The 22,167-nt window shown below is 42.2% G+C and overlaps 2 protein-coding genes across 8 annotated transcripts in view; one reads left to right on the forward strand and one right to left on the reverse strand.

Moving 5' to 3' along the window:
* The window catches only part of rbm18 (RNA binding motif protein 18), a 12,601-nt gene extending 5,778 nt beyond the window's left edge, over positions 1–6,823 (reverse strand). For both annotated transcript variants that reach the window (XM_031855901.1, XM_031855900.1), the window contains exons 1-3: positions 6,621–6,823; positions 5,559–5,669; positions 826–952 (exon numbers count right to left, since the gene is read on the reverse strand). In XM_031855901.1, the coding sequence (XP_031711761.1) occupies positions 826–952; positions 5,559–5,662 (231 nt within the window). In that variant the 5' untranslated portion in view covers positions 5,663–5,669; positions 6,621–6,823. The remainder of the gene's footprint in view (positions 1–825; positions 953–5,558; positions 5,670–6,620) is intronic.
* A 186-nt stretch (positions 6,824–7,009) lies between these two features.
* mrrf (mitochondrial ribosome recycling factor) lies at positions 7,010–21,896 on the forward strand. 6 transcript variants are annotated; one of them, XM_031855826.1, is made up of 8 exons: positions 7,011–7,069; positions 7,690–9,536; positions 9,752–9,925; positions 10,078–10,230; positions 14,203–14,321; positions 19,707–19,798; positions 21,310–21,469; positions 21,701–21,896. In XM_031855826.1, the coding sequence occupies exons 2-8, from the start codon at positions 9,362–9,364 to the stop codon at positions 21,776–21,778; spliced, it is 951 nt and encodes a 316-aa protein (XP_031711686.1). In that variant the 5' UTR covers positions 7,011–7,069; positions 7,690–9,361; the 3' UTR covers positions 21,779–21,896. The 6 variants fall into 6 exon arrangements, with proteins under 6 accessions (XP_031711688.1, XP_031711686.1, XP_031711690.1 ...); XM_031855830.1 differs by having other exon boundaries at positions 7,040–7,069; positions 9,490–9,536; XM_031855827.1 differs by lacking the exon at positions 7,011–7,069 and having other exon boundaries at positions 7,500–7,872; positions 9,490–9,536.
* Positions 21,897–22,167: the final 271 nt, after the last annotated feature.

The raw sequence follows: 22,167 nt of genomic DNA on the forward strand, positions 1-22,167 counted from the left end.
ACACACACACACACACACACACACACACACACACACACACACACACAGAGAGAAGAGGAAAAGAGAGAGAAACACATTTTTTGCAAATATCATTTAAAAACCAGCCTTTATGATTGCACCCGAGTCCTTAAATAATTAGTTTCCCCAATGGAGAGATGATAATATCACACTCTGCCTGCAGATAGACCTTAACTGATGTGTGCGTGTGTGTGTGTATGCGTCTCTTTTGTGTGTTTGAGAGGCAGTGCGACTAAATGTAGTTTTGTCTAATCAAATGAGTAAGTGGATTTGATGCTAAATTATATTAATGAAGTACTTTTTCTGAGTGTGTGCACGACTGTCTAAGTGTGTGTGAGAGTGTAAGGTAAACACACACTTCCTCTGTATAATCCTTTAGGGAGGGCTTCATATCCCACTGATGGACACTAGCTGTGAAACAAGATGCTTATCACGATCCCCAGGCTCACTCCGAAACAAATACTCCCTGCTGCCTGGCATACCATCATCATTGACTCAAATGTTCTTTAAAAATGCAATATCTGCATCGAGCCAATATCAGTTTAACTGCCAATCATTGACAGATTGTGGAATTGTATCAATGAAAATTAGATTTAGTTTCACTTCAAATAACACGTTTCTTGACACATGTACCATGATGTTTTTGTAACAAACAAATTGGCATACTAGGAAACCTGGTGTTTGACACATCCGAGTTTGTACTATGAGTTTATATCCTGTATACTATTCATACTGTAGCAAAATGAGAATAATACTGTACAACATATATGAATATAAATCGTCTAAAACATAAAAACGCACACATACCTCTCTGGTGTTGAAGTTGACAAAGCAGTAACCCCGTGGCTGTCCCTCCAAAGGCCCAGACTTATGAAACAGGAAGTCAAACTGTTTCACATTGCCAAACTTCTCCAACAACTTCACCAGGTGATACCTAAAGGAGTCATGAGAACATACAGCAGGACATTAAATTATGTTTATTCTTAGTATCTGCTCTGTAAAGGATTATTTTAAAAGAACTAAAGCTTTTATTTAGTAAGATATCGAACTGAAACTACTCTAATCTTACATAACAAAATGCACTACACAGTATATTGTAGTTCAACCGTATGAGCTAGCCACGTAGATCTGCGGCACACCGCATTCGCCAACCTGCGGTCTGTGAATCTGTCAAGCGGGGCTAATGAGAACGACAGCCTTCTCTCACTGACACCTTTTTAGCAGCTGGTGTGGCAGCCCAGTGACAGTAAATCTCTCAGTGAGACAATGCTGAGGATACAGTAGCAGGACAATGAGGGAATAAAAAAGAGGAAGCCTCAAATCTCCCCTGAGCACCGAGCTCTGCACGAACAACATCCACTCGCTGCGCAGAGCTGCCTGGGACCGCCGGACCAGGAATGAACACAGAGATGTTGTCACTGTAGAGCTATGCGGAGTGTGAGGATTTGTAGGTTTGCGTGTAACCGACCTCTGGCAGCCATGGAAAAAAAAAAAAAAAAAAAGTCTTCCGACAGTGTGAGTTCAGGGCCTCCTGTCGACGATATTCACTGCTATATTACTGTAAATACCAAGGTGCTGAGTGAATGTTTCCAATTCATGCTGAGCAGCAGGTGCTTTTCCATTTCATGACTTGTCAAAGCTCTTGTGTATAATAGGATTCATATGAGTAATATGCAGAATAGAGGACCGTATGAGGCTTGTTCTCCCTTCTGACAGACTACGGCAAGGCTGCAACTAACAAGTTCAATAGCAGTACACAGCGTCCTGCTGATTGATTAGTCATTGAAAACACCTGTGAAGTACTTTATGTTCTTGAGGTACTGAGAATTCAAAACAATAAACGTGATATTTTTGTCCTATGTGGGTTGAGAAAATTCTCCTACTTCTTGAGTTAAACTAAATATTTCAAAAATATTTCAAATTAGCACATGCAAAATACAACATTTACATTAACAGTAATATTAATCCAAAAGCATCATAAATAAAAGTAAAACACTGACTACTACTACTACTGTACTTTTGATACTTTAAGTACATTTTGCTGATAATACTTGCATACTTTCACTTAAGGTTTTGAATGAAGGACCTTAACTTGTAGTTAACTTGAGTATTTTCACAGTGTGGTATCAGTACTGTTACTTAAAGTAAAGGATCTGAATACATCTTTGACGATGGTTCTGTTCTATTCAAGTGTCGCCGTGAGTCTTCACACTGTGACAGTGAGCCAGCAGGCACAACACCAGGACCCTGAAACTGAAGCCGCTAAAAGAAAGTCAGTCAATTTCATCATGTAAAATTGTGGTTTTCCTGCTGTGACATGTCAACGTTTCTTCTATCAAACCATAAAGACCAAGAACAAAACCAAAACTGAAAATGCACAAACAAAAGAAATCAACAAACACTTTCCTGTGTTATTGTTTCGGAGCCTTTACCTTGTGTGACTTTCCAATCCTCACAGTGACCCCATGTGTTTTGTATAAGTGCCTTTTATTGTTTGGTTGATTGTTATTTGTAATTCTGAATTGGTTTGTGAGTGCGTGCGTGTGTGTGTGTGTGTGTGTGCGTGTGTGTCCACAAAGAGGATGGAACTCAATGTGGGACACTGAGGGTGAATTGTGCGTCTTAGCTACAGGTTGTTGTAATGTCTTCCACCCTTCTATGACTCCCTGGGGGGCTTTCGGTCAAACTGAATTTCTGCTTTTCCCAGACAACACCCTGCATGCCTCCCATGTGAAGGTGGCTCCTCCAGCAGTACTTATTTAGAAAGAAAATACGATATTAAATTAAAGTTTATCATATTACTTATGACATTATTCTGCACTCTTTTACTCAAATAGTTTGCATGTGCACCTCTGAAACACTGATCAGGAGAGGAGAAAGGCCGTCATTTAAGTCAAATGCAAAAATACTGAAACGTAATGCCATCATTTTAGTATTGTTATATATTTAGATAAGTGTATGCTGGATGTTTGTGCATACGTGTAAATGTGAGCGAGATTAGATGGCTGACACTCCAAGAACATTTTTTTTTTGGATGCTCGTAAGCTGAACCACAATGGACCGCTCCTCCTGGGGGCTGTAAAAACCACCGGAGGAAGAGGAGGAGAGGGGGAGGAAAGGGAGGGAAAGGTGGGGAGACTGGGAGAGTAAAGTTCATAGAGGGGATGTTGACGGCGAGGTGAAAGGTGGAGGAACAGGAGGAGAAGCCAAAAGAAGAGAGGAGGTGAGCAGCCCAGGTAGGGAGAGCATGGAAGGCAAAGACGAGGAAGGAAGTGAAACGGGGGGATGTGAGTCCAGTCCAGAAAAAGATAAGACAAAAGGTTGGATGCATAGTAGGTCAGAAGGGGGAAAAGGTAGAGTGGGTAAGTTTAGACTTTCTGGCAAGGCAACTATCTGCAATTTCTGCATACTTTCATAAAAAAATCTAGGCCTGCAGTAAGACTAAGGTCATAGTTGTAAGTTCTTTAATAAAACGTCATGACAACTTCCAGGTACGCAACTTAAAATGTAACAAGAGGACCAGAGAGAGAGCAAAGAGGGAGACGGTGATGGATTACCACTCATGAGAAATTCCCTCTCTGAGCCGCCAAAAGCACAAAACATGAATATGTGCTGAAAGCTCCAGTTACACCTGCTGTGTCTGTGCGCAGGGCAAAGGATATCAGACTTACTGCTGATGCTCATCTAACCTCCGAGAAGAGTTAAAAGTGTGTGACTACTGACTGGTCCTTTCTTTTTTACTGAGCATTTAAAGGGACATGAGAACATTAGAGTTGTTCTCTGAACAGAGTTGCTACCTGCACAGACACAGGGGTAAAAAGGGAGAGTCTGAGATGGAAGAAGAAGAAAGTCCAGATCATTTTTTTAAATCACAAGCTTGGAATACATTTTTGCACAAGCTATGAGCCCGACATGAATATAATATCCTTCTAAGAAAAATATGAGATCCGTCACAACCACAACTACACACACGCTCCAAAATCTTTCTTTCTGACGGAGGACACAATGGCCTAATGATTTAAGTGCAGCCTTCTTACCTCATCACATCCTTATCGATCGAATATTTCACCCGGACCAACCAGAGCAGAAACTCTGATCAGCAAATGAGGCAAAGCACGACAATAATATTCAAAAATATTGCAATTATATTAAAAGAAGGCATTTAAAGCTGCGGTAGCTTTTGTATTTTTGGCACTATGAAGTAAGAATTCCATTATAACCTTTCAGCAAATACTTATTCAAGTGTTACTCTATATAGGCAGTTTTCTGGATAAGGAAAAATAAATTTTTACACTGCTGTATGTTCAAATTAACCATTTATGCCTCAAAATAGACAACACATGTCTTCAAAGAAACAAATAAAGCAACTAAGTGGTAGTACACAATTTTCTGTTTTTAATTACCAAAAAAGCTCTTCCAGAATATACAAAGTCTTATTAATATTCATGGCGTCATGTACTCATAATCAGCACCTTGCATTTCAGGTCAGCGCTCCACTTCTGCACTGAGTTTTGGTTTGGTTTACCGGGACAAACAGAGCGAGTACTACATACGCTACCCAGGAGCTAATTAATCTTCCCAATCAGCACCAGGGGCCATGGGCATTTCTCTGGTTTTCCCTCCATACTGTGGGGTAGTGAGCTATTGAAGGAGAGGTAGAGCAGAGCAGGGAAAGGGGAAGGAAACGCCTGTCTAGACGCCCACCAGAGCTGCAGCCCATACATTCTCCAGCATCCCCCACAGGCACACCAACACACCCCCTCACCCCGAAAAAACACCTTCTCTCCATCACAATATATGTAAGGGTGCTCTCCACACTCACATTAGGTGTTTTGCACATTTAGACACTCAACTGCACACAGAAATGCAACAATGGAAGGTTTGCATGTACATACGGTGTTGTGAAAATGAGACACGCTAATACTGTACACACAGACACCTCAGTGTTGAAGCCACCACCAGCTGCCACCCAAACATCAACTGTGTATTTAAACATGCTTACACACACGCACACACACACACACACACACAGAGTCAGCTCCAGGTTGACACAGAGAGAGTAAACAGGGCAGGTGAGTGAGGAATGATGGCTGCTCCTTAGCAGAGCAGGTCTCCACGCCTCACTGCCTCTCTTTCACACACCCAGCCCTGTCTGCTCAGTCTCAGCCTGCGACACACACACACACAGTTAATCAATCATATATGCACACACAATGCATTGCCTCTCCATGAGGTAGAGCCTGGCAAGTTAAAAAGCAATACCTCAGGTTCATAACATGGGCCGATTTACAAGAACCTCAAATCCAACACTTGTTGCTGCTAAAATCCAAAACGAACCTTGTTTTTCATTCAGCTGGCTGGATCATACGTTTGAATCTGGAAATGTGTACCTTTGTAGTGAAATACAGATCTGCTTTTTTCAGTTCCAATAACTTTTAATCTCTTAACATGTGAGGACTAGTTTGCTCTAATCTAATCTGATGCAACACACTGTCGAAAAGAGTGTGAGCCTGTCTGAAACCAGTAGCGGATTTACTCACTCTGTAATTTTGGGATCAATGTTGCCTATCCACAAGCGGTTTCCGTCATGGGCACTCTCTGACATGATGGAGGCATTTTTCACTGTCTCTGCCGCAGAAGACATGTGTACTCTGTGGGAGACAGGAATAGAAGACAGAGAAATTAAGTTTACAAAGAAAGGCAGAGATGAGTTGACTTTTTAGCATTTGTGTCAGATACCCAGCAGTCTTGAGCAAGGCAGAAAACTAAGCTGTTAATTGGAGGACTAAAAACATATTAAACTATGCCGTACTAACTATATCTCTCTGAGCACCGTGGCTTAAATGATTGATCAGAAGGCATCTGGAAAATGAAGAGAAGTTATCAGAAAAGATATGTCCACCCATTTGACCTGTATGTTTCAACCACATTCAACATCAACTGTAATTGAGAGCTTATTCACAGGCAATTATATTTACTTTATTTCAATTAATTAAAAAGCCAATTTGTCAGTTCACTTCAGGTTTTTTACAGTTAATGAGGTATTGTTTGAAGTTTCACCAAATGCTATGTCGTAGCATCAATGCCAACCAGTGCGCTCATTGTAAATATGATTTATGTATAACGTTACATGTGTAAAGCTGTGAGGAGATAGTGGTCAAACACATTTGAGACCCAGTTTAACGTTAAACAAATGTCAGCCCACTGTCAACATACATTTTCTCTAGTGTACATTTTGCTATAATTTAGATATCAAACTAGATATCTAAATTATGTAGGTACGTTACTTTTATTCACTGTGTGTCAAACACCTAATTCTTAGAAAATAATAAAGAAAGAATAACTATTATTTAGGGGCTTCTCTTGGGAAACGTTGACTTGCTACGAGCTAACGATAGCTTAGCTAAACGCAGGTGGATCGATTGACTACTATCCACGCGTTGTACGCATTTGCTGGTTAAAACGATCGTGTTACGTTAAAGTTAAACCAATCTCGGTCATTCAGACGTCAATATGATAAAGAAAAGCAACATATATCCACTAAACAGTTAACAGAAGTGTGGGATGCTATCAGTTAGATAGCTTAGATTGTATCACTTTACCTCCTCGATCTGTCAAACTTCCTCTTTGATAGCGACTGACTTCTTAAACTGAATTTACTACGGATCCCACTTCGGGATAATTCAGTTACGTCAAAACGTAATATTAATCATCTCAAGCGATGTGTATGTTTTCCTCCTGTTAAACTGAGCAGGTTAGCTAGCTCGAAGGATAAACAGTCGCCTTGCTAACGTCTCACAACAAAGGCGCAGAGTGATGTCGTGATTTGTTTAACTGTGTGTGGAGTCGAGAGGAGAGACTCGATTTTACTCTTGGTATGTCCCGTATCTCTCTCCTCGCCTAGGTTTGACGTTTCAGGCAGTAACCCCGCCTACTCGGGCCACCCCGCGTGACGTTTCGAGCACAAAACCGGACGTTCCAAAGTGTCGGTGCCTGATGATGACGACATAGATGTCAAATGTGGCTTTTTCCCTAGCTAACATGCTGTAAAGTAAGTACGTGTATTGTTTGGGGTCATTTTCTTCAGGTGAAGGTTGGGTTTTACCGGGTTGTTGCTGAAATGAACGGCAGTGTTATGTTTAATACTACGTGATTGCGTTTTATGTTTAGTATTTGCCCGTGGTTTGTGCAGAAGAAGGCGACGAAGGGCTGCATGCACGCCCCCATCCCAGCGACCTTCACACTGTTTTTCTTAGGCTACATAGAGTGCTGGGAGTCTGGGACCAGTCATTTATCTTACTGTAAACGTACTACGCACGCTACTGTTGGTACGTTTATAGTACCTCGTGTTTTCTGCTTTACTCGAGTACCAGTTACAAAAAAACAGCACAAAATCAACCTGGTGGTGCCACTTGCATGAACTGTATAGCATGAAGTACCCAGACATCGATATGTATGTATGTATGTATGTATGTATATATATATATATATATATACATATATATATCTCAGAAATGGCCCCGTTTATGTTCCACTCAGAAGCCTGCACTGTGATAAAAAAGGCTGCTGAAGTTGATACCATTATGACAGTTAATCAATTAACTGGAGAGGTTTAGGAGGCGGAACATCATCCGATACTCTGGTGTATTATTTTCTGCTCAAACTGTAAAGTGTGCAGAGGAGAGATCATGCGGGCCCACCAGCTGTCTTCTGCCACTGGATGAAGGAGAGGTGTGTCTGCAGCTGCTGTGTGGGGAATCTACAGGATCTGAGGCTACAGTATCCCACTGAACACCTGTGCTTCACTTCTTCTGCTTGACTTCCACTGTAAAGAGATCCGTCACCGTCCCACATGTGAGCCTATCTGCTCTGCCACTGTGCGCCGTATCATATCAGCGCATCAGGAAACCTGTCAGCTGCAGATGCCCCGCTTTGGGTTTGTTTGTATTGTAGGTGGTGGTCCACAATCTAGCCTAAATATTGCCTTTGGGATATGTTTGGATTTTGGTTCATATCTGGATTAACACCAGGGACTTGTGGCATATTGAGGACACTAAGATCAGTATTGTGTCTGGGATTTTTGGGCTTTCAGTGAATCCAGGAGCAGTTTAAAATCTACAAATACACAAAAAAGACACACATTGGGTTAAGGCTGATTCTGACATATTTGTAAACGCATTTCAAAATCAATTTACATTTTGATAAAATTAAGTGATTTAGTATTATATTCTTAGCATCTTTGAAACAGAATTTAGGGAACCAACAATTATAATCTAACAGTTAGAAGAATAAGTAAATGTGAAAAATATTCCTAAACTTTTACATCGAACATGTTGGTTGGTGGGTTTTGCAAGGGGGTGTTTGGACATATATAACGTACAGTGAGAGGTCTTTATTTGCTTTTTTATGCAAACAATATTTATGTCCAGTGAAGAACAAATACATTTTATAATATATTTTAGAGCATTTAGTCTTCAGTTGTGAGTCATGTAGATTTAGTTTGACTTTTTTTACATATTGCTCCCAACTGAAAACAGGTCACGCATTTGGTAAAGTTCTACTCGCGTAACCAAATTGTCTTTAATGCAGCGGTTTGTTTCTCCTCGCAGCTTCCAGCTATAAATACACACCAGACAATATAGAGGATGCCAGTCAGGCTGCAGAGCTCTTCACAGCCACTGACTGTGAAAGACGGGCTTTATGTTTGTGTCTGTGGGCTCGGATACCTCGAGAGTTTGTCTGTGCTTGTGTACTCCGAGGTTCAGTGACACGGTTCACAATCGAGAGCCATGTGTGCGCGGTGGGAGGTGGTTGTTTTTAATAGAAAAGGAACGGTCGGTCTGATATTGTGACATTTCTGAATGGGAGGTTTCCCCCTCAGGAATGCCCAAACAACTGTGCCGAGAGTAGACATTGTGTGCAAGACGGAGACAGCGAGCATGTTTGTGACCCAAAGTGTAATTGCATGTAATGTAACCTGTACGGCTGAAGGTTCTTCAACAGCAGTGATTTAGACTTGTCGTAGCAGGAAAAGCACCGGTGAAACAAATTATGTTAACGATGGCTCCATTCCATCGAGCCTTCAAGTAAGTCAGATCAGTGAACCAGGAAGCACAATAGGCCCTTTAACCTCCAGCCGTTTTCACATGTGATTGCAGGGTTAACGCAGGTGTAATTAATAACACTAATTATTGCCCTGTTCCATTTATGTGGCCAGGGCCCGGGTATTCTGCATATTGGCTCACTGGAATCCCTTATTATTTACGTCTGTGTTATTACATCGATGACATGCCAAAATGCCTACTGTGAATTTATTATTATTTGAATGTACTTGTAAATTTACATGGTACTGAACTTCTTATACTGTACTTTGCAAAGATATATGGCTGACGTTGCAAAAAAAAACAAACATAGCATTCACAGGTTTAACTCTATTGTTTGCTCTTTTTATTCCATTTTTTTATCATATAGTTGTCAAGAGAAAACTAGACGATGGAGCTTTAATGTCAGCACTAGAGGTAGGCCTACCTCCTACTGGCTGTTATGAGCTATTACTTCATTATGATCAGTGGACCAGTGCTGCCTTCAACTGATCTGTGTACAATTTATTATTCAGATTTTATGAAATTATGTTATTTCAAACTCAGTGGCATTGTGTTCGTATACTACCTCTAACATAATTTTTTTGTTATTTAGTCCTTTTTTTTAATGTCCCCCTTTCTTTCTCTTTCAGCTATGGCTATGAATCACCTGAGTCGGCTGCGGCCTCTGCTGTGTCAGTCCCTGTTGCGACAGGTCAGGTCTCCCCTCGTGGCCACCTCCAGGGTCAGTGAACCACTACTGCACCCCAACACCACCATCCACCCTGCTGCATGCAAGAGGCTCTACGCCACGAAGAAGGCAAAAGGTCAGTGAGGAGATTGCGCAGACTGGAGTTCGCATGTGTTCAACCTCCGTTGGCACGGATGTGGGTTACGTGATTCGATATGATCTATCTTAGATACGAGTCGTCCCTCTTCCCACAGTGATTTGCCTCTTTCCCTCTCTTCATCTTCCAAGCCAAGGCAAAGGGCCAGTCAGCGAAGGTGAATATTAATGTGGCTCTGGTGGAAGACATCATCAGTCTGGATGAAGTGAAGGGGGACATGACAGCTGTTCTCAATGCGCTCAAAGACGACTTCACACGCAACCTCAGCATCCGAACCTCGCCAGGTATTCAGCTTGTCTCTGAGTCTTTCTCTCCCTCTCTTTTTATCCATCTGTGTCTGATTACATTACTTTCTTTCTTAAACTTTGCAGAAGAAAAACAAACAAACGATGAAAGTTAACACAAAAACAGCTGTCTAATAGTGCCGGGTATTCATCGGATGTAACGCTGAGGGGTGGAGATAAATGGCGGGATAATAAGAGCAACAACAGTGTTGTGAAACACATGAGTGTTTAATTTAGTTGCTAAGCTTTCTATTTCCTTTTATTGTTAATAACAGGGTTCAAAGAAGAAAACAACAATAGAACAAATGCAGTAAATTTAACATCATACCACGTACGGCTATTTCTATAAATTGTTCAACAGCAGATTTAATCTGCAGAGGTATGTCAGTGATCTAATGGATGTCTGCAGTCCAACCAGAATGATCAAATGTTTACCCAGAGCCAATCCAATGTTTGAATCCAGTTTTTCCAAAGAATGCTTTTTCAGTAGCATCTACAAACAGGGCTTCTCTTCTTCTCGACACGTCCACGTCCTCTGTCCTAGTCCTGAGTTAACCGTATATAATTCTGTATCTGGATGGACGGCCATGACGTAACGGACATCCACAAGATACTTCTAAACACGCAGTTGTCACCTATGGGGCTATACGTATTTTTTTTATTTCTGCTTTTAATTTGATACACACACATGACTTGTCCATTGACAGTTTTGTTTTTTTTGTGCAGTTTTTATTTTTCAACTTGCATCTACCTGACAAAGCGCCCGAGGCCAGAGAGTGAGCCCCAGTGTGACTTTACCTTGACTCCAGTTTGACCTCGGTTTCCCCAACTACATCCAGGTCACGACCCTTTTTGCCTCTGGGTTGTAACAAATGGGAGCTGGGCTCGGCGTAGTCAGAGGTGGGGTGTATAATGGAAGCTCCCGAGGGACGAGGCAGCCGCAAGAATGAGACTTCACATTTAAAGCGTCTCTGAGCTTTTCCTCCTCAGATGAAGGTGTGCTTTCTCTGACATTTGATCTGCAGCATGTGCAGTCTTGTTTAAGTCCACACCAACATGCAGGAGAGTTAAACAACGGAGGCATGAACACAACCTTGATTTTTATGGTTAACATCTCAATGTCTTGTCTTGCAGATACCCTCAACATGTTTCATTGTCCTTTATTCATTTATCCCTCCATTCCTTATCGTCCCATCAGCTTTTTTTCGCTCTCCACTCATCATCCAGAAATGTCTTGGTATGAGTCATTTTCTCTCTTCAGCCCCTCCCTTTATATCCCTCCATTACTTACTTTTCTATTCAGTTTTTCAAACCGCTTTATTTTTTTGGCCCCCGCTCAAAGGATATTTTCAATCTGTGTCTTTATACTTTTGAATGCAAATTTGTTCTTGACCTACAGGGCAAGAGTTCCCTCCATCTTTTCCGTCCTCCTGTTTCTCTTGTCATTTCTGCCTCCATCCTGTCATTCTTGCTCCATCTCTCCATCCACGCACCGCTGTCCTCCACTCCATCCGTCCTCCTCTCTTCTGTCCAGCTGCACAGTAATCCAGGGAGGCAGCAGGACTTAAAAGCTGACAGGAGAGATGAGATGGTGGAATGGCATGACGTCAGTTGTCCAAATGTGTGCTCATGTGTGTGTGTGTGTGTGTGTGTGTGTTTGTTCCATGAACTTCTCATCTGGCTCTCATTAAGCTTATGAGTACATGTGTGTGTGTGTGTGGATGTGACTGTATGTGCCGGTGTGTGTGTTACCGTGAATCCCTACTGTATGTGTGCATGCGTTTGTTTGCGTGTGGCAAACGTGTAGCAGAAAGTCGTAGATAGATGCAGAGAGAAGGGGTCAATGCTGGGACCGCCACGTTGTGGTTAGTCACAGATGGGTAAAGATGGCCCGAAAACAAGCTCTGTTTCCATGGAAACTTTGTCAATACAGGGTGGACTGTACTGGGACAAAACTACCTCGAAGTAATTTAAAATGGCTTCAGGTGCCAACAGGTTGTCCTGAAGATAAGAGCTGTTGGTACTTAAAGGAATAGCTTGACATTTTGGTAAATGCACTTTCTTTAGGGAGTTAATTGAGACCCCTGAAATTAAACTAAATTCATTCTGTTAAATTTAAAGCTCCACACTCTTGTCTTGGCGTTGTTTTTTTTTTTAAACCCACTGTACGCTACCTATCCAGCACCAAACAACAGACGGACAAAGTTAGCAAACATAATGACCACAGTGGAGCATCTGGCTGCTGAAGAGACAGATATTACCCGTAGAAGTTGGTGAGCAAAACTTAATTGCAGAGTGAATGTTGGTCTCACAGTTACCAGGTGGCCAGAAACACCACTCCCAAATGAAGGAAAATGTTCCTCCATAACTCCTTGATGGGAAAATCAGCAGCTGTTCACCAACAAGTTCATCATATCAACTGTGTTCACAGCTCGTTACAATGTCATTCAAGCTCTGTAGCAGACCAAACAACTGCACAGAATGCAATTGATGGTGTTGATGAGCATTCATCTCAGTCTGAAGGATAATATTGATTTTATTAACTACATGCCTAGTATATAAAGTTTACACATAATGTGGCATGTTTAAGATGAATGGCAAACAAATGTTTAGTGCACATATAAAAGCATATTTTCCATTTATTTATTTGATATTGTGTGTATTATATTATCAGTATTAGTAATACTTGGATAAAGAACAATTTGGCAACTGTTTTCTCTGCCATCCTCTTCTTCCTCTTCTCTCTCAGCCCCCGTACCCCTCCTCACACTCCACCGTTGTAGTCCAAGAAATGATTGTCTGTCTGCCCTCCCAAAGTATTCACAGATGTGTAGGAGCTCATTGTCGAGGCACAGGTAACAAAGACGGACAGGCAGAAGGTCACAGATATGGACATGAGCGGTCCGTGTATACAAACGGAGGCGCTGTGTGACAGACAGGCCGGTTCAGAGCTGCACACAGATGAACGTTTGACATCAAAGAGGGAGACAGAATAATTGGCAGGCAGGTAGACGGCATGTCAGGAATCCAGTTTAAACTAAAGGTATCTATTTCATCACAGCTTTTTTATTTTGCGTCTAATCTCCGACTGGTACATCGATGTTTTTTTGCTCTTGAAATCATATGATTCATTGATTTTTAAACTTACACCATTGGCTCACCTCCCCTTCAACCCCACCACCCCCCCCCCCCCCTCCTCTTTTCCACACACTCTACCAGCACAGCTTGCAGTGGGTAAGCAGGGAGCGAGTGATGTAAGGCAGAGGTGGAGAAGGAGGAAACAACTGCGTCTGAGGTTAGCCAGATGGAGGAGAGGGGCGGATGGATGGAGTGGAGGAGTAAAGAGGGAGAGAGGGCGCGAGGGACTGAACAGAAGTCGGCTAATGTTGGCAAACTTATCTTTGTTCCTCAGTGTTGACAGTGAGGACAGACAGTAGATCATGGAAACTCTTAACACTGTTACAGTGGTCTCGGTTTTTTTTTCTTTACTCATGCAGTTTGTGGCTTCTGCTGCACATCCGTCCGTCCGTCTGTCTGTTTGTAAATCTGTCTGATTAGATATAAAGAAAACACAGAGTCAGTCTGCATGGAAACTGTGTCATCAAACCAGAAAAGCTATTTTATTCACCACAGCCTCTCCAATACTAGATTTTATAATTTTGATCTATGAGAATAAAACAAATCTGATAAACAATATTTTTGTTTAATTTTCCTTTGTTTTACATAAACACATGATTTAAACAAGCACTGTGTGAGAAAGACATGTCTTAGAGTACAGAGAGATATTTTGCACACAAACAATAAACTTTATTGTCAAAAATGAACGTAAAAGTAGATATGATATGAGATTCATATATTCATTCATATGCGCAAAATCAGTGTGACAGTATTGTTTACAATGACGCCTTGAATTGTCGAAATGCTTCAATGAATTAAGTAAATGGACAATAGCGTTTATCTGCGTTTGTTCAGGAGCTCTGGATCACATTGTGGTGACGACCCAAGATGGAAAGTTCCCTCTCAACCAGCTGGGACAGGTCTCCATGAAATCCCCTCAGCTCATTATGGTCAACATGAGCAGCTTCCCAGAGGTAAGACGACCACACAAACAAACACGGAGGACACACACGTACAGAGTCCTCCGACCTGCATCTGTGTGTCTCACGCACACAAGCACACGGGTAACCAAAAGCTTTATGAAAATAATCCAAAGCGCAGACAGATAGACGGTCCTCACAGGAGGAAAAGTGAGCCAGACCAGAACTCTCTGTATAAATGAAACCTGACCTGCCTCTTTCTCTCCAACTGTGTCTCACATGCTAATTGATTGATCACTCGGGGAGCCCTTTGTTCTGGGGTGAAAGATAGCAACATGAACCCAAACTCTGTGTGAGCGTGCACTGAGATGTGGTTATGTCTGCGTACGAGTTGTCAGAGTAGGAAATGACCTCATTTTACCCCCAGGTTAGGAAGGAATGGATTATTTTTCTTCTTTTCTTTTTACTGCCTTTTCTTTCCCTCTTTTCCTTCTTAATGATACAACACTGTGCTATTCAGAGCTCCAGAAATAAATATTATCCACAGGGGCAACTTACATTTTCAATGGCCCGACTCTCTGGTGGTCTTGAGAATCAACCTTATGCAATCATATTCATACGCAGACGGCCATCACTGGGGATTTAGTTCTCTTAGGTCTTATTAGCCATTGAGCTAATGAACAATACAGCTATATGGTGCTTTGTTTAAAATAAATATATATATATATATACAGTTGTGTGCAAAAGTGTTTGCCCCCTTCCTGATTTCTTATTTTTTTGCATGTTTGTCACACTTAAATGTTTCAGATCATCAAACAAATTTAAATATTAGACAAAGATAACACAAGTAAACACAAAATGCAGTTTTTAAATGAAGGTTTTTATTATTAAGGGGGAAAAAAAATCCAAACCTACATGGCCCTGTGTGAAAAAGTGATTGCCCCCTAAACCTAATAACTGGTTGGGCCACCCTTAGCAGCAACAACTGCAATCAAGCGTTTGCGATAACTGGCAATGAGTCTTTTACAGAGCTGTAGAGGAATTTTGGCCCACTCATCTTTGCAGAATTGTTGTAATTCAGCCACATTGGAGGGTTTTCGAGCATGAACCGCCTTTTTAAGGTCATGTCACAGCATCTCAATCGGATTCAGGTCGGGACTTTGACTAGGCCACTCCAAAGTTTTCATTTTGTTTTTCTTAAGCCATTCAGAGGTGGACTTGCTGGTGTGTTTTGGATCATTGTCCTGCTGCAGAACCCAAGTGCGCTTCAGCTTGAGGTCACGAACAGATGGCCGGACATTCTCCTTCGGGATTTTTTGGTAGACAGCAGAATTCATGGTTCCATTTACCACAGCAAGTCTTCCAGGTCCTGAAGCAGCAAAACAGCCCCAGACCATCACACTACCACCACCATATTTTACTGTTGGTATGATGTTCCTTTTCTGAAATGCCGTGTTACTTTTACGCCAGATGTAATGGGACAGACACCTTCCAAAAAGTTCAACTTTTGTCTCGTCAGTCCACAGAGTATTTTCCCAAAAGTCTTGGGGATCATCAAGACGTTTTCTGGCAAAACTGAGACGAGCCTTTATGTTCTTTTTGCTCAGCAGTGGTTTTCGTCTTGGAACTCTGCCTTGCAGGCCATTTTTGCCCAGTCTCTTTCTTATGGTGGAGTCATGAACACTGACCTTAATTGAGGCAAGTGAGGCCTGCAGTTCTTTGGATGTTGTTCTGGGGTCTTTTGTGACCTCTTGGATGAGTCGTCGCTGCGCTCTTGGGGTAATTTTGGTCGGCCGGCCACTCCTGGGAAGGTTCACCACTGTTCCATGTTTTCGCCATTTGTGGATAATGGCTCTCACTGTGGTTCGCTGGAGTCCCAAAGCTTTAGAAATGGCTTTGTAACCTTTTCCAGACTGATAGATCTCAATTACTTTACACAGGGCCATGTAGGTTTGGATTTTTTTTTCCCCCTTAATAATAAAAACCTTCATTTAAAAACTGCATTTTGTGTTTACTTGTGTTACCTTTGTCTAATATTTAAATTTGTTTGATGATCTGAAACATTTAAGTGTGACAAACATGCAAAAAAATAAGAAATCAGGAAGGGGGCAAACACTTTTTCACACAACTGTATCTGCTCCTCTTCTCAAGAGATGCAACTGTAAGCAAAGTTCAATAACATTTACTTGACAGGAACAGTTCTATATCGTGTAACAAGTTCTGATCAATAGGAATTATGAATGATACCTGCTTACAAGTGCTGCTTGCATGTACAGGTACAAGTACAGCCACTCAGAGAGCGGCCAAGAGTACAGTATAAAATAAGTGATTACAGTAATAAAACAAATGCATACAGTACAAGTACACTATGCTGACGTTAAGCAGGTATATCTTGGTTTCGCACGTAAGCATTCTATCATTGTATCTGGTATTACAATTCCTCCTGAGGGGAGTGTGAGTGTGCGTACCAGATGTAATGGCAAATCCAATAGTTGTTGAGATATTTCACTCAAAACCACATATGTCCACCTCATTGTTGAGGAAAAGTCACGAGTTTTCAGTTTCGGTCTGAACCCAAAGTGGCATACCAACCTACCGACCGACACTGCCACCCCTACAGCCCCACTGCCGACATAAATTACATTCAAAGGCGGTTTGTTCCTTTGGAGAACCACCTGTCTGCTACAACCACCTTTTATTTTCCTACCGGTCACCTTGTGAACCTGAAAACTGTGGCTTCGCATCTTTGTTCGCTTTCTTGCTGATATCACAAAACAACATGCAAATCTAAGTATGTATCAGTATCTCAAATCTGTAAATTCAGGCTGAATGGTCTTTCAGTGAGTCTATTCCAACCACAGACCACACACACACACACACACCGGCAGACGCATTCATGTGCACGCACACTACCCTGTCGTGCCCAACGTTACCCATGTCCCACACAGAGGTGAGCCCTCAGTACCCAGAGCTAATAGGCTTATAATGATGCCTATCCATTACCAGGCACTCCAGAGGCCCTACCATTGTTTTCCATTCATTCATTAAGAGCAGCCTGGGAAGGCACAGTGGAACTAACAACAACAACTACTAGCATGCTTAGATCACGGGGCAATTTGGTGTGTGTTTTAGGCTGAGTGTGTATGCGCATGTTTAAGCATCCCACCACTTTGTTCATAAAGTGTTTTCTTCAGGACTCCCTATTCAAACACGAGCGCACACGCGGACTCTCGCACACATTCCTCTCCGCCCGCCTCTTTGCTTTGAACCGCGCCGTCAAGCGTTTGATGTTAAACTCCAGTGTAATTTCTCTTCCTCTCCAACACATTAACCAGAACCGGCCCGGACTTTTTTCAGAGAAATTCCCCTCGGTTTTTCCGTGAACCGCCGGAGCGGTCGTCGGGAGAGAGGAAACGGTGATGAATTTGATGCTGAGAACAATCAAACATAGGTATGGGCTGAATCTATCACCCCACACTCAAAGAGAGCAACCAGAGGGCCTGTGCTCCGTATGACTTTGACAAAGGAAACGGAAAGAAACCTCATGAATTAATTTAATGCGCACAAATAAATTCCTTTAATCTCACTGCCATTTCTTTTCCCCGGCGGATCAGGCCAGAAGGAGCTGTCAAGAAAGGAGAGTAGAGTAGAAAGGGGGTTAAAAAAAAAAACAACCTATATGTTCTAAATCCTCGCGTTACACATTTGCACACTTTGTGAAGCTCAGCTGAGGGAATTGTCATGCGGTTGCAGAATTTGTTTGAGGAGTGTGACTTTGTTTTCAGTAATTCCAAGGGTTTGGATTCCTCCCCCCTTGTCTGTATGCACCGTTTCACTGTAGCTATCTGGTTCTAATGTAGTATTTGCTGGACTGTGTTGTATATGGTGGATCAAGTTTTTATGGTTCACATATGTGAATGCTGTTTTTAGTATTTACCATTGAGTCACATGCAAAGCTTCTTTTTCTGCCTGCTGGCCTGCCAAACAAATATAATTACACTTTAAAATAACATTCCAAAGAAGCCACGATATTAATGAACTTAAGTCAAAGTATTGTGGGACTGCAGACCAACGCTTCTCAGAATCTCATCTTTGTCTGATCCTGTGTTTGTCGGGATCACTTGTTTCCGCCACAAAACACACAATGCTTTGTTTTTCTTCTTCTTCCTTTAAAAAGAAAACAGATTGTCTTTGGGAAATATTACTTGCAATTCTTTTTTTTCATCTTTTTCAATAAACCATTTTCGAAAACATTTGACGAAAGACATATTTTGCGGATGTTTTGTAGTTTTGTCCCAAATAAACAACTGTCCTGTTCTGTGATGTGGTTTCCCAGCACGGATCAGAAATGTTTAATTTATCAAGAAAATGGCTAGTTTGCATTTACACCAAGATTTCTTTCTACAGCGACACTACATACAGTGTCGTGCAGGATAATGCCAGATTTTTATGGAATCGAATGTACAAACTGAAGCACCAAAATGAAGTTCAGCCGTCTTTAATTTGATTATTTACACCTGTGCTTTTCCTGCTATGACATTAAAAAAGGCCTACTAAGGCAGTAGCATAACTGACTCATGGCCAGTACTAATAACGCTACTGCTAGCATCGCTCAATGGGTTGTTCATCCAACTGTAGCAATTGGATGCAACATAGTTGCCCCTCAACCATGTTAAAGTGTCACAATCATGGCGGCTGCCTAAAGACCATAACGTATCGATGTCTTTCAACATGTGTAGCCTGAATGTCTCTAACCACCGAATGTGTTGATTTCTGCCTTCCCACCAAATTGGTTGAACCCAGTAGAGACCTCCCTTTCAAACCCACATAAGGTAATGAGCTGGCCACATGCAAAATCTGACCACAACACAAGAAAAGTGTTTACGTGTACTCTTTAGTTAAAGTGAAGATATGTACATGTGCTCACCTCAAGATAATGACCATTTCCCATCTTCATCAACAAGCAATTAGCTGCTGTTAAATGTGCAAATAGAGGATTAAAAGGGAACACATACAAACTCAGAAGCACATGTGTGCGTGTGCGTGTGTGTGTGCGTGTGTGTGTCCATGTATCATACACAAGCACAAGCAGACTCTCCTGTGAGATCACCGTGGGTCAACGCCCTGCCCTGCAACCTCTCAGTCCTGTCCCAGAGGGCCGAGCGCTGACAGTGGCCCAAGGCACTTCCACACTGCAAGGGCTTCCCCAGACACACACACACACACACACACACACAAACACACACCACACACACACACACACCCCACCCAGATACACACACTGCAAACACAACACAACACTTTAATTATTGCCAGCTGGAGCTGGGCCACTACCTGCAGTTGTAGCGCTGCTTTTCGATTCACACCAGTGCTCGCCGCAAGCACACATTCATGTGTGTGCGTGTGCGTGTGCGTGTGTGTTTTGTGTTTGTGCCCCAGGCTACAGCGGCTGCCACCCGCGCCCTAAGAGAGAGTAGCATGAACCTTAACCCAGAGGTGGACGGGACGATCATCAAGGTGCCCGTTCCCAAGTGAGTCTCTCAAACACGCACACACACACACACACACACACACACAGCCCCAAGGGCAGGAACACTTTCCTGCTTTTCAATCTTCTCTTTACACCTTTTACTTTTCTTCTGTCATTCCTCTGTTTTCCCACGCCCACCATTATTATACACTGAGACATATCGTAAGTACGAGCCCTGAAACAATAAGGTGATCTGAACAATATATTACTCAATTGACACGATGTTAATTGAAGTGGTTTTTTTTTACTAAATTCATTATAAAGTTATTTGACGAAATAGATCATTTTTAAGACTCGTTTTTATGCTCTGTTAATCTGTGACAAGCAGTTGACATTTTTGTGTTTTTATAGAGTAAATAAGTGACCAATAGATAGATGAAATAATCAATACGTACTGTAAATGATCATAAACCTAAAACTTGCAGTAAGTCTGAATGTATCGCCATTAATAATTCTCTTTAACCGAGAGATTTATGGACTTTTGTTAGTAGATGTATGGAGACCCCCGGTGTGTTGATGTGAGGGTCGGGTCACTCTCTCTCTCTCTCTGTTCCGACTAGACCTTTCTCTCTCACACTCTCTTTTTCTGTCTGCCAAGTCAAACAAGCTCACAAAAAACTATCCATCCCTCACTCACTAAACCCCTCTGTGTGTATATACAGTATGTTTTTTACATATACACACATGTGCATGTAAGTATACATGTATAAATGCCGCCCTGTGTTTATATATGTGTGTGTGTGTGTGTGTGCGTGTGCGTGTGCGTGCGCACGTTGAGCAGCAGGTGTTAGTCTGGCAGAGGAGGGACACAAGAGTCAGACTGCTTTCCCCCTGCAATCAGTCTCGGCACGCTCCAAGCCTCCATTTGCATTTCCAAAGAGAAGGCGCTCCTTGATTGGCCCTGGAATCAGTAATTAGGCCGTATTGTTTGTGGTAAATAGACGCCGCACTTGGATTGTTTGCAAATAGTCCCAAAGGCAAAAACAACGAAAAAAATAGTCAATTAAGGACAAAGAGGGAGAGTGAAATGGGAAGTAGGATTTTCTGAGTGATTAACAATCGCAAAGTGAATACAAAGTTGTTGGGATGACGGATGTTTCGCTCGAGTCTGAGACCTCGGCAACTGATTGTTGTTAGTTGGTTGCTTACGAGTCTGAACTAAAATTATTAGACTTCATGCTTACGAGCACTTAACGTCCTCATTTGCACAAGTGAGGACATTGTTTTTTTCATTATTTTGTCTGTGCACAGTGTGTTTGACTAACCCTTTCTTTTCGGTCTCCGTGTGCAGTTTGAAGTTATTTTAAATTGTTGGCCTAGTGTGTGTGTGTGTGTGTGTGTGTGTGTGTGTGTGTGTGTGTGTGTGTGTGTGTGTGTGTGTGTGTGTGTGTGTGTGTGTGTGTGTGTGGAGCCTTGCTTGGTATAATCCATTTCCTAGTATCCCAGGGAATCTCACCTGCTCTGTTTTTTGTTTTCCTTCTCTGTTACCATACGTTCCTCCCCCCCCTGCAGAGTGACGCGGGAGTACAGAGAGAACCTCGCCAAGCTGGCCAAACAGTTCGGCAACAAGGCGAAAGATTCCCTGAGGAAAGTGCGATCTACTGCTGTCACACAGGTCAAAAAGACGAAGGAAGCACACTCGGAGGACACCATACGACTTGTGGAAAAACAGGTGGGTGACAGTGGAGCTACACGTAAAGCCTCTTAATTGATAGATCACACTGACGAAGGGAAGTTTAATGTTGAGATGAGCGGCTATAGATGAGAAGAGATGAGGCACAAAACAGAGAGTCAAAGAGGTAACTGATAGTTTAGTTTAGCTATTAATGGCATCCTTTTCCAAACAGACACTAAAGTGAGCCCAAAAAGGTGTATTATTCATTTTTCCTTTTCCCCTTCACAGATTCAGCAGATGGCGGACAACATTGCAGTGGACATTGACAAACAGCTTGCAGCCAAGACCAAGGAGCTGTTAGGCTGACTGACGATTAAGAAGTCTCCTTTTTGATATTTTGGTTATAGCTGAACCTACAGATGTACACACTTAACAGAAGCAACATTTCAACCCTATCGTCTTTATAATAAACAGGTACTCATTCGGTCGTTCTTGCATCCCGTTCTCACAGTCCACAAGCTTCACACAGACCAATGAGTCTCGGTTCTGTTGTCCATGTTTTGGCAGAAACTGGGCTTTCGGTTCTGGGCCCGCAACGCTGGCAAAGATCTGCTCCTCGCTGCTGGGCGATATCCGTGTTTAACCGTCGGTACATAAACAGAAATTGGCACGGAAACAACAACAACGACAGACTGCCAGTCATCTCCCTCCTCCCTCGTTGCTCTTCCTGTCTTCAAAACAAACACCGAGCGAGG

Source organism: Anarrhichthys ocellatus, unplaced genomic scaffold, assembly GCF_004355925.1.
Source record: "Anarrhichthys ocellatus isolate YVR2014 unplaced genomic scaffold, GSC_Weel_1.0 scaffold16, whole genome shotgun sequence".
NCBI lineage: Eukaryota > Metazoa > Chordata > Actinopteri > Perciformes > Anarhichadidae > Anarrhichthys > Anarrhichthys ocellatus.